Below are 13,268 nucleotides of genomic sequence, written 5' to 3' on the forward strand. Positions count from 1 at the left end.
TTTTACTTTATACAATGCCACGCAATACAAGTTGTGTTTGACTACTTTATGTCGGTAATGCTATACTGCATACTGGTAATGTTAACTTCTTTGCATAACTAAAATCTTTTATAACAATTCTAGAGATTATATCTTGATTTAAAATAAGTTTTAAAAATATACATATTGAAAAAAATTAAAATAACTGATGCCAGAGAATACAATGTTATGTTGTATTCAATATGATTCAAAACAACGTTAAAAAAAAGATACAATATTATGTATCTTTTTTTAATGTTGTTTTTTTGGTGGGGTGGGGGATATTCAACAGAGTTTAAGAATTTTAAAGTATTTTTTCCCTCTAAAATGTATTTAAATGAAAAAAGGGGTCAAAATATTAATTAACCTTACAAACAATTTTTTAGCACTATTTGTTGTAGAACTAAATGCAAAAGAAAAAAAAATTCAAGGCACTTAACACTCACCTTTAACTTTTTGTTTAGTTTACAGCAGTACCGATACAACATTGCTAAATTGAGGGGTCCAAAGTCAGCATAAAAACTGAAAACATAAATATGAATGGAAAACTGATTTTACTAAAAAGTATTCAGCAATCATATATATATATATATGATATTTATTATAGCTATCATTATTATAGCTATCCTTATTTTTGATATCTTTTATTACCATTCAGCATGGATTAACAGGCAGATGATATCAGAAACTGATAGCTCGCTAATTGTAGGAGGACACATTGAAGGGGTTAGCCCTTGATAAAGGGTTAACCCCTTCAATGTGTCCCTTTCAATGTGTCACCATTTTCCTATAATTGGCATGGCATATGTATTTAGTTATTATTTTCTACATTTATGCTTTATTGATTATTTTGTTTTTTCAATATTTGTTATTTCCATTATTTATGGGTATCCTTACCAAGCTAGAACCATGGACTAGTTATAACTATTATAGCATTTAGTTGCCACCAGCTTGTATATACTTGCCTTTAATAAATTGCACGTTTAATAACTGCTCAAACTATGCTCAAACATAATAAGACTGATGTAATGTTCTATCTAGACATTCATTGATGGCATTAATCAGTTCTTCTCCTCCTTTCAGTTTTTAGTTTTTTATTGTATAATTTGCTATAATAATTGTTTATCTTGCCATAATAATTGTTAATTTATTTGCTATATTCATTATATATATATATATATATATATATATATATACAGTAGGCTCTCGATTTAACAGACAAAAAATTTCTGTTCGTTAAATCGTTAATTTTTTCTAAAGGAAAAATTTAGAACCTATTTATATCTGATAGCGTCCCACATCAGACAAATGTGCTGAAAATTCCTTCTAATGGAATAAAGGCTGTTTTACTGCTAGATAATGCACCTACTCAACCCTACTGCTGAGAGGTTAGTTAGCAGGGGTGAGAGAATTAAATGTGTTTTTCTGCCTCTTAACACTACTTCGCTGATATAGCCAATGACTCAGGATGTAATCATTGAATGTGAGAGGTTGTATAAGAAGAAGAAGTTTTTGGAAGAGGTGATGGTTGGTTTGGAAGAAATAGAAGATAAAGAAAAAGATACAAGAGGCACCAGGACACTGCAAAATTTACATGCATACAACATCAGATCTGCTATCTTCAACTTAGAATCTGTGTGGAAAGATATGAAGATTACTACCTTGGCGAATGCTTGGAAGAAGTTGTTGTACAACATAGAACCTGAAGTGAACGTTGAAGTTAAGGCATCTAATTTTCGAGACACTCTACTGAGGGCCAGCAACAAAAATGCAACTGAGAATGATGTGGTACAGTGGCTCGAAAATGATGAAGGTGATCCAGGCTATACAATTTTTTCTGAGGGAAAGACTGCAGAAAATATTCTTCGTGGAGAACAAGAGGACAATGATGAGGACAAAGAATCAGTTGCACCTCATCTTAAATTGTCTGTTATAAGACAGCATGAAATCATACACTATATTGAATCATCATCATCAGACCCTGATGTGCTTCCTTATTACGAACATATTAGAGAATTTCGATCTAGAATAATAAGGAAGCGGCGACAAGGTGTAAGGCAACTGAAGTTTCATGATTTCTTCAAGACGACTTCATCAACTGGATCTGTTTCACCAGAACCGTCTACCAGCAAAGAATTAACACCTCTCCCTCCATATGACAGTTGTTTCTGACTCTGAAAATTGTGATTCTTAAGTTAATATTAATATTGAATATTATGTATTTTTTTTAACATTGTTTTTTTGGTCGAAGGGTTATTCAACGGAGTTTAAGAATTTTAAAGTATTTTTCCCCTCTAAAATGGATTTAAATGAAAAAACTAATGTTCACATTGAAAACAACTTTGTGAGAGCTTTAAGGGGAAAAAAAAAAAAAAAGTGGTGGAAACACTCCATTAGTTACATTGTATAGTTTTTGACGTGTTTAATTAAAACAAAGTTTGGTTCCTGTTGTGAATTTATTTTTTTATATTTTTAACAGATGTTTTAGTGGTGTGTATATACATTATAATAATATTTTATTCATACTTATACATTATAATAACATTTTAATACATTCTGTACATTGTAAGTTCGTTATTAATACATGATTTTAAAATACATTCAATTTAACAGACTTTCGGCAATAGCGGACACCCCTATCCCCAAATTAATCCATTAAATCAAGGGCCTACCCCTATACCCACACACACATATATATATATATATATATATATATATATAAAATTATATCAAAAATAACTAAACTTATTTTAACCTGTCAAGATTCTAGTGAAATTCTGAAACATGGGCATTGCTATGGAGTGAAAGTTCTACCCCCATACTGAAATGTAACCAGTTTTGAATATTTCTCAGGGAAAATTTTTTTCCCTGAGAAATATTTAAATAAAAAAAAATATTCTTTTTCTCCGTAATATTAAAATATTATAACCAGGACGACAGTAGTTTTTTATTATTTTGTAATCTATGCAATTAAAATTGGTTGCTTTTAACATAACACCCTTCAGGAGCTCATAATGCTATTATTTTTCATGAATATTTCTGAATGAATTTTGTTTCTGCTTGTTAATGTATGACCACTTTAATAATATTACTATGCTCATAATTATAACAATTTTTTTAGGAATGGCTTGCAGGAGTATTTCAATGCAGTAATTGAAATAAAATCCCTTCGTACACTTATCTGTGTTTGATTTCAGTCATGGAGACAGCACATTAAATACTCTGCACTGAGGCTTGGACTTTTAGCTTGGAGGCAAATACCATTGTCAATGGTTTTCTGCTCAAGTTGCTAATATCTTTTTAAATTGTATAGCATCACCTGACATCTTGGCAGTGTATAAAATTTTTAAACACACAGTGGATTCAATTATTCAGATGATGCCTGATAATTTAAAATGATATTAGCAACTGTGGAATACAGATAAAAAAACTATGGATAACAATATTTATCTCTAAAGTCTAAGATATGCCTAAGCCTTAACCAAACATAAGCCTAAGCACCATTCAGTCTTTAATAAAAATAAAGAAGTCTCTCCTCTCTGTGATCAAAACTGAATGGAGGTAAAACAAACATTTTATATAGTTAGGGAAGGATGTTATGTGGTTGTATTCCATTAAGATTATTACTATATATAATACCACTCTTATACTACATGAAATTAACAATATAGTTTATTAAGCTATTTGCCTAAACTACTATACATTAATAATGTTTCAGGTATCAATACTATACATTAATAATGTTTCAGGTATCAATGATGGGTACCAGTAACATTAATAATGTTACTGGTACCCATCATTGATACCTGACATTAATAATGTTACTGGTACCCACATCAGACCGTGCTGTTGGGGAAACAACTTTGAATACAATTACCAAATACGATTAGTTACTAATTGAATACAATTAGTAATTTTAATCGTAATATTGATAATTATATTCAAATTTGTCTCATAACTCGCCCTCTTCATAATAAATCACATAAGTAAAGACATGCAAATATATCTATATTTTGACCAGGGCTCTATTCACAGTCACTGAGGTTAAATGAATTTTAATACGTACAACCAATCTATCCATTGGAATTTCCAGTTAAAGTCATGAAAAGAACAGTGAAACTGTTTTTGTTTTGTTTTTTTAATATATACAAGGGGTCTTTGCCCCTGCTCGCTTTGCTTGCAAACCCCTCCACACACTTTTCTATGTAAAATGCAGAAGTATGACAGAATAAGTCAAATCTTCTATGTAAAAGACACACCTATCGAAATGCACTGATCGATATCTAATTAGGAAATGACCTATGTAATTATTTACTTCTGCATTTGTAGAGACGTAATTTCCCAGGCCACTTGTACTATGTTACCTGCATCCCTTTCTCCCATTGGCTACCCCACCACACAGCATTCTCAAGGTGGAATAAATATCACTATGTAATTGTTTACCTACATTTACATAGGTCACTTAGGAAAAGGACTTTTGCTTCGGGTTCCATAATGCATGAAGAATATTGTTGCATCCAAAAGAGCAGGACTAAAATATTTACAAAATACTTAACTATTTACAAATATACAAATTATATCGGGTATCACAGCTAACATTACAATGGACCATCAAATGATGCTGGGCGTGGTCATGTATTAGACAGTGAACCACGTGCATGAGGTTGGTAAACATTATGGAGGCAGTTATGGCTCGAATGAGTGACGAAATTGCCCCACCCTCTTCTCCCATTGGTTCAAATAAATATCACTAGGAGGAAAACTTTTTTAATGTATAGAGATATACAGGGTATCACAAAAATATTGGTACAAACGTTTAGGGGAGGTACATAACATCTAAAGGAATGTGAATCGCATAGGAACCCATGACCAGAAACGTCACCATAAGTCGGTAGACGGCACTGTTCATCACTTCGTGAGAGGGAAAATTTCTGGTTTACTCATTCAAGCAGTAGTCGCCGCACAAAGAGCATGCATTGATATACGAACTGTGAGCTGGCAGACATGCACCTATTGTATGGATTAGCAGAGGGCAATGGACGAGCCGCTCAACGAATTTATGGAGAACGCTTCCCAGACAGACATGTACTGGACCACCATTTGTTTGCACGTGTGCATCAAAATTTGTGCGATTATGGGTCATTTAGAGGTAACAGGAGTAGTGTGAGCAGACCACATTCGACACAAACTCCCGCCATGGAAGAAAGTGTGTTGAATGGCGTCCAGAATAATCCTACTACCAGCACATGTGCCGTTGCCTCTGATTTAGGAGTGTCTCGTTGCAGTGTACAGTGTGTCTGGCACGATGATTCCTTACACCCCTTTCATCTCCAAAGGGTTCAGTTACTGCTCCCCCAAGATCATCCTGCACGTGTGGCTGATGCACAGTGGTTTCTCCAAGAAAAGTGTTCAAGACTTGAATTTTCCAGCCTATGTTTTGTTCACGGATGAGGCTTATTTCAATCGGGAAAGCTTATTCAATCAGCACAATGCTCATGTGTGGACTCACGGTGCATGCCCCCATGCGGCACAACATCGCTTTGCAATAAATGTGTGGGCAGGTATGGTCAGTGACTGCTTAGTCGGCCCATACCTGTTACCATCCCGCACAAACTCCACTAAATATCGGATCTTTCTTGAACAAGTTCTACCAGGGTTACTTTATGATGTTCCAGCAAATGTGAGATACAACATTTGGTTTCAACATGACAGGGTGCCTGTCCATTATGGAAGGTGTGTTCAAAATGCCTGTTCAAATGGCCCATTATGGACCATTTGAACAGGCGTTTTGGGCATCGATGGATTGGCCGTGGTGGACCCGTTGCCTAGCCCCTACATTCACCTGATTTATCGAGCCTTGATTTCTTTCTGTGGGCCCCCCTCAAATCTATCGTGTATGAATTGCCTGTGGAGACAGAAATGGATCTCATGATGAGACTCATCTGCGCTGCTGCTACTGTCAAAGAAACTCCAGATTTGTTCGACCGTGTCCGCCAATCCATGCTGCGTCGATGTCACGCATGCATTGCGTCTCATGGTGGAACCGTCAAGCATCTGTTGTAACATCATGAAATGCATCCATCTCATACTCCATCGTTAATATTATGTCAAATAAATGTTTACCACTAATTATTGTCCTGTGTCATTTCTGCTTCTTGTGCCTCTGATACTACTTTCCCGTGACGTTTCCGGTTATGGGTTCCTATGCAATTCACATTCTTTTAGATGTTACCTTCCCTAAACGTTTGTACCAATATTTTTGAGACACCCTGTATATATGAAATATATGTTTGGGGATACAGGGTGGACATTTCTTCCCCCTCTCCACTTGTGTTGGTGGTTTAATGAATATGACAAAAACAATTTCATTATGTATTCCAAAATGCACTCACTATATCATCTCACTAACTAGATAAATATTTTATTTAAGCCACTCAAACTCAAGAAAAAATCCCAGGGGCTCACATCTGGTGAGTATGGGCTTGGCACACCCAGGATCCTGATCTGGATATCAATCATTCTTCTCTTTCTTGGTGATTCCCTTCTACTTCTGACTCTTGTTTTCTCTCTCTCTCTCTCTCTCTCTCTCTCTCTCTCTCTCTCTCTCTCTCTCTCTCTCTCTCTCTCTCTCTCTCTCAGGGTAATTCAGAAATTTTTTTTTGGCTGGTGGAGCATAAGCCTCAGGCTTTCTTGCACCATATGGCTAATAATAATAATAAAATTCTTTGTCAGTGTGACTATGCAGGTATCAATGAAATGCATTATTTTTATATATATGAGAGTTCAAACTATCCATTACTAATAAAAGAATGCAAATTGTTCTGATGTTTTTAAACTTCACACATTTAAAGTCATACCTTGGGCATAAGCTGCAAAAAGTGAAAGACCCTAGGAACAGAGGATGGCAAGAATTGAGCCAACTATTGTCAAATTTATTTTTAGTGCTGACTGGCACGTAATCAGTGAAAAACTAAGCATTTTAAAAAAAAATTCCAAATGACACCAGACTGAAGATTCCATTTTTCATGTACAAGACAGAACCATTTGACCTTCAAGTTAAACACCCCTCTAGCATGCAGGCTGTTTAGACGGTGAATCTATACGGTTAATAAAGCTGATTTAATAATAATAATAATTAAACATGTCAATGTTTATTTAAGTGAGATGTGATGTGCCTTAAGTAAATATAACCTAAGTTATTGCACTCCCATTCTTGTTATAAAATGGGAGAATAAAAACGAATAAAGTGCATTATGCAGGCACTGCTGCATCATAATTACATATTGCCTCTATTATTCCAAATGAGTAACAAATGGTAAAACCACTATAATACCATGGAGGACTAAAACGCATTTTACAGATACACCAAGTGTACTGATTAAGTTTAAACTATATACACTTAAAGTTCATACCTTAACTGCAGGCCTCAAAATGAGAGACCCAATAACAATCTATGGACACCAAAAATTGACTATACACATGTACTATTAAACAATGACTATTATTTCAATTTATAAACCAGTTGAGCAAATGATATAAACTGGCTAGGTAATCTCCATAGCCAGTTTATATCGTCTATGAAAACAAACCACTGTATAGCAAGCTGCTTCACTCTCTACAGATGGTTGACTTACCAACAGATATTCTTGAAGCATCTTGGCCCTGCTCCATTATGTTTATTGCAGATGACATATGTAAGGCATGAACTACCCTCTTTCAGGTCTGTTAAACATGTACTGTCAGTTTGTATGACTGCCCAGATTTTTTTTTTAGATGTCTCCCTATAGTCTTCCATCTTTGAATAACTTCTTCCATGCTGAATTCTGAGCCTCCCAGAATTCACCACGGAAGAATTCCCAATTGCACTCACAGAAAGGTTACTGAAGTGCCATACACACATCATTCCATTGTTCAAAATCTACAAGTTCAGATCCATGACCCATACTGGCTTCTAACATACTGCTTCTGTACAGGCAAACCCGTGAGATTTATAATGAAATGTACAGACCAATATGTATACAGGGAGAACTTCTGGCATAGCATACAACATTTATGGAAGGGTGTGAATATCCTGTCATATAGTGTATGTAAAGAGATAAAACAAGACCTTCAGTTAAGAACATAATTAATCTCAGCCAGTGTCTTCCAAAATCTGGATAATAATAACTTTCAAAAGAGACTTAATACAGAATTGATAGAAATAGTACAAAAATCTTTCACACATCTTGTTCAGTTATCCTTCAGACTTGGTACCACCTAAGAAATCAGCCAATCATCAAGAATACAACTGGCAATGAAGACTTTTTCCACCAGACAATGAAGATTCCTCTTCACTGTCTGGCAAAAAAAAAAAAAAAAAAAAAAAAATGTTTGCTCTAATCAGCTCCTACTACTACTCAACTTGATGGAATAGGAGGATCAACAAAGTAAGTTAGGAAACACTGTTAACATAGGGAAACAGGGGATAGCAACCTTTTCTTGAGTGAAGAGCCATTTTTGATCTAATTAAAAGAGAGAGAGAGAGAGAGAATCCAAAGAGCTGCACCTCAGCTCAAGCTGGGAGGAGTGGGGGAGGGTTAAGAAATGGAATAGAGTGGGAAGGTATATATTAAATATATATATATTTAAATATTATTTATTAATACTGAAAAAACATAACAAACATCCAATTAGGTACAAATTAATGTGACTTTTGCTGCTGAACTTCTTAATTTTTTTTTTTTTTTTTTTTTTTTGTAGTTGTTGGCGCATCAGCTTCTGTGGCCATAATGCACCTCCCAAGGGTTTTTTTTGCAGTACTTTGATCCAAGCCCGAGGCAGGATTCGTACCCGCAACCTTTGGGTTTCAGGCAGGCACTTTACCCACCTGGCTAGCCCGGTCGGCGCTGAACTTCTTAAGCGAGTCTCTCAAGATCAAGTGAGTAAGCTATAATTTTCATCTTTAAACATGCTGAGAGACTCGCATTGTTCAGGCAGTTTCTTGATTTATTTTTAATATAGTTCATGTTTGAAAATATTTGCCCACAGAAATTCATTGAACCAAAAACTGACAGAAGTCCAAAAGCAAATCTTTTTAAATTTGTATATGTGTCCAGTAAGCTACTCCACAAATCGAACACAATCTGGTCTTGCTTTTTCAACTCATCTATCACCGTCCATTTGTGTAGAATTGCAAGGGCAGCCTTTTGCCTCTCCAAATCCTCAAATCCAAATTTCACTTTTAAGGCATTTTAGTTTTCCACTCCACATGTCCTTGATTTTTAAGTCCTCTAACTCCATTTCAAATTGTGCTTCATGTGGGCTAAAAGTTAAAGTGCCACAGTTACAAGCTCAAAGAGCCACAGGTTGCCAACCCCTGATCTAAGGCAAAGGATTTCAGCTATGAAATCTATCTAAAGTCATGGTACATGATGGGCCTCTTAGTGTACACAGCTATGAGCAAACCTCTTTGTGTACACAGATATGAGCAAACTGGGTTTACTACTTAGTGTATCGATCTCATATTGCGGAAGCACTTCACTTTGAATTGAAAGAAAGCAAGCTTATGCAGCATCGGCCGAAAAAAAAGAAATAATGCTCCCATTTCACTCCTCTGTTCATTCCAAATACCTGTCCAGCTCAGCCTTAAATTTATTTAGGCTATCAACTTCCACAACAAAGGATGGAAGTCTGTTTCACCAACCAACTACCCGCAGGCTAAAGGCAAACTTCGGCACATCTGTTCTACATGCCCACAGAAATTCATTGAACCAAAATGAATAATCACCTGAGAGGGCATAAATTCAATTTGAATTTATGCCCTCTCAGGTGATTATTCAGAGCATCCCATCAGCATTGACCATGCTCAAATCATTCAGGGCTTTATACACGTCAATCAGATCACTTTGTAGGTGCCTAGTCTCCAGGAACTGTAATTTGCAAAACTTAAGCCTTCATAAGAGTAACCCTTTGTTCCATTCACTAATCTTGTTGCCCTTCTCTGTACTCGTTCCAACAGCTCTACATCCTTCTTAAAATGAGGCCTCCATTCCTGTATACAGTACTCAAGGTGTGGCCTGACCATTGCCTTATACAAGGGGATAATCACCTCCTTATCCCTGCTAAAAAAATTCCTGTATATCATTGACAAGACACTGTGAACTACTCTTGCAGCCCATCTGCACTGCTCAGAGAACTTCATATCTGCCTGCATAACCACCCCCAGGTCCCTTTCATTCTCTACCACTGTCAGTGTAGTACCACAGAGTTGATACGTTGCTCTGGAGTTTCTGTTTCCCATATGTAGTACTTTACATTTGTCAATGTTAAACTTCATTTGCCACCTCAGCCCATCTGCTCCACTTTTCTAGATTTTGTTGCAGCAGTGCACTGTCATTAGTGTCCTTAACAACCCTGCCAACCTTCATATCGTCTGCAAACTTGAACATTAAGCTTGATATACCATCATCAATATCATTTATAAATATAGAAAACAACAATGGAACCAACACTGAACCCTGAGTGACTCCACTAATAACATTAGTCCACGATAAGCAGTATCCATTGATTAGCACTCTCTGTCTTCTCCCACTCAACCATCCCTTTATCCATAGCAGCAATTTGCCTCCAATGCCACACTTCTCCAATTTGTGCAGCAGTCTTCCAAGCACAACAGTATCAAAAGCCTTTCTAAGATCCAAATATATAATATCAAAGTTATTCCCTGCATCCAGTTCTTTTGTGACTACATCATAGTATCCAATCAAATTGGTCAGGCAAGACTTTCCCTTAACAAACCATGCTGTGTCCGAGCTATAACTGAAGTCTTGTCTAGATGATCCTACAGTGCTTCTTTAACCAGTGCCTCCATTAATTTCCCTGGAACAGAAGTTAAACTAACAGGTCTATGATTACTTGTGTCACCCTTTGATCCTCCTTTGTGAATTGGGATCACATTTGCACATCTCCAGTCCATGGGTACCTCCCTGAGTCCAAAGAAGCTCTCATAATTATGGCTAAGGGTTTGCTTACTTCCTTTGCTGCCTCCTTTAATATAACTGGATAGATCCCATCCACCGTGGGTGCCTTTTTTATGTTTATCTTCAGCAATTTCTCCTCCACTTTCCCTTCAGTTATTACAAAATCATCTAGCTCACTATCAGAGTTTAACTTGCCTCTTGCATTCCCCTCCCTGAATAACTCCTCATGGGTGAATGTAGATGCAAAATACTCATTTAGTTTGTTAGCCACCTGGGCAGGATCATCAACAGTTGAACCAATCTGATTCACCCCTTTCCTTCTAGAGTTCTTTACATAGGTAAAGAACTCTTTATTGTTTTTCTTTGCATCCTCTGCCAAAGATTTCTCACAATCTGCCTTTGCCTGCCTAACCTTTGTGACTTGGTTACAGACCGGCTTATATCTATCGTAGGCTTCCATGTCACCCATTAATTTATATGTATCCCATGCGTTTTTCTTCTCCGCCACATCTCATTAATTTATCTGGCATCCATTTAGGCCTAAACCTTGAACAATATTTCTTAGTTGGTGTGTAAAGCTTAATAGCTTCCAAGATAAATTCTTTGAATGCTTCCCATTTTGAATTTGCTTTTGGTAACATCATCAGTTGGTCCCACCATATAGAATTTAATTACTGTCTTAGACCACCACAGTCACCTTTACGAAAGCAAAAACCCTTTATTTTACCCCTAATGGTAGTTACCTCTTTAAGTAAATCCCACTTCAGCACACTGTGATTACTGACACCTAGTGGTTCCTTTATCTGCAGATTCTTAATGCATGAAGAATCACTACTGATAATCAGATCAAGAGTATTACTCCCTCTAGCTCCCGAACATGTTGATGTAGAAAACAATCATCCAATAAATCCACAAAAGCCTTGCTAGTGTATGAGTGACCAACCCACAAATTCCAGTCAATATCCAGGAAATTAAAATCCCCCATTATAAGACTCTTTGATTTACTGCTCCATCTAAGTGGAATAGAGCAAATTAATCAGTCAACAAGTGAGCAATATGAAAAAATTACATTTAAGCAACACCAATTCCTATCAATATCTACTAACTTCTAAAACAGTACTTGATTATCCAGTAATGGTAAGTTAAATTCCCTAAAATCATTATATACCTACTCCTTGGGACAAAATCATTCTTCCTTCTCATTCCATGATGATTAATGTCAATTTTGGTCTATAATCAAGATTGAGGTTATTAATTAGCTATATTGCACGGTTTCATAGTGGTGATCAAATTTTACTAGTCTATTCATGTCTGAAGTTAGTTGACTTGGGTGTGTTTCAGATATATGAACCCTGTTTCCAACAAAATCCCAGATATTCATGTGATCTAATTCTCCTAACCTCATTTGTTTCAAGGTAATTTTACTTACTGTGAAAATAGTATACAAGACAGGGAAAAATTAAAATCCTCAAGAAGCTGTGGTCTGGATAGGGAGGTGGGAAAATGAGCATGTTTAAAGGTCCACTTAAGGATCCAGGTTTCTATAGTGAAGATACAATTCAGATTAGCGGCAGCAATTACTGACCAGAGGTTCAAAACATACATGATTTCAGAAAATATAAATATTTATATTTTCTGAAATCATGTTAAGAAACAAATTTGGCCACTGGAACGTTCAATTTAGGTTTAAAATCTTTTTGGCCAGCTTGGGTAGGTCAATATGGGCATTCGTTTTGGCCTAGAATACAAGTTTGAAAGAACAGACTAAACGCAGGCAGTCAAAGTTAAAATAGTCTGTAACTACTTCACCAAAATCGCTGTGGGGGCAGTTTGAAAAAAATCCTTGTTAGCAAGTTGTTGACTGTGTTGTGTGGTGCAGGGAAAGGGGGGGGGCAGTACCATAAAGCCTAAGACTTTCAAATTATCAGCTAGATTACTGTATATCAGAATAGCAGATGGGAACAGAAAGTTTAAGTCACCTAATATCATTTTGAAGCCACTTGCAAAAAACTGCATGGTTATAAAATAAGTTTCCCTATTCAGGAGACCCTAGTGTCAAAACAGTTTGAGTTATCTCTGTGAAAATCAGTGGGTATATCATTTAGGGTATGGGGAAGCGATTTGTAGAAAAAAGAAAAATGTGTTCAAATTTTTGCCACCAGGGGAAAAACAGCGCTGCACATATGTAAAAGTTGTCATTTACTTCAAGACACACTGCTTACGCAAATGACAGCCTGTTAGATAAAAGCTGAAGGGCCAAAGCCACCGTCAATATCCATTATGGCTCTTACA

The 13,268-nt window shown here is 36.2% G+C and overlaps 1 protein-coding gene across 1 annotated transcript in view; it reads right to left on the reverse strand.

Moving 5' to 3' along the window:
- The window catches only part of LOC150091667 (dual specificity protein phosphatase CDC14C-like), a 481,702-nt gene that overhangs the window by 390,001 nt on the left and 78,433 nt on the right, over positions 1–13,268 (reverse strand). Inside the window, exon 3 of the mRNA XM_090385065.1 lies at positions 465–540. Coding sequence (XP_090241191.1) covers positions 465–540 — 76 coding nt within the window. The remainder of the gene's footprint in view (positions 1–464; positions 541–13,268) is intronic.

The sequence above is a fragment of the Mastigoproctus giganteus genome, chromosome 1, assembly GCF_048544385.1.
Source record: "Mastigoproctus giganteus isolate SK-2022 chromosome 1, ASM4854438v1, whole genome shotgun sequence".
NCBI classification, from domain to species: Eukaryota; Metazoa; Arthropoda; class Arachnida; order Uropygi; family Thelyphonidae; genus Mastigoproctus; species Mastigoproctus giganteus.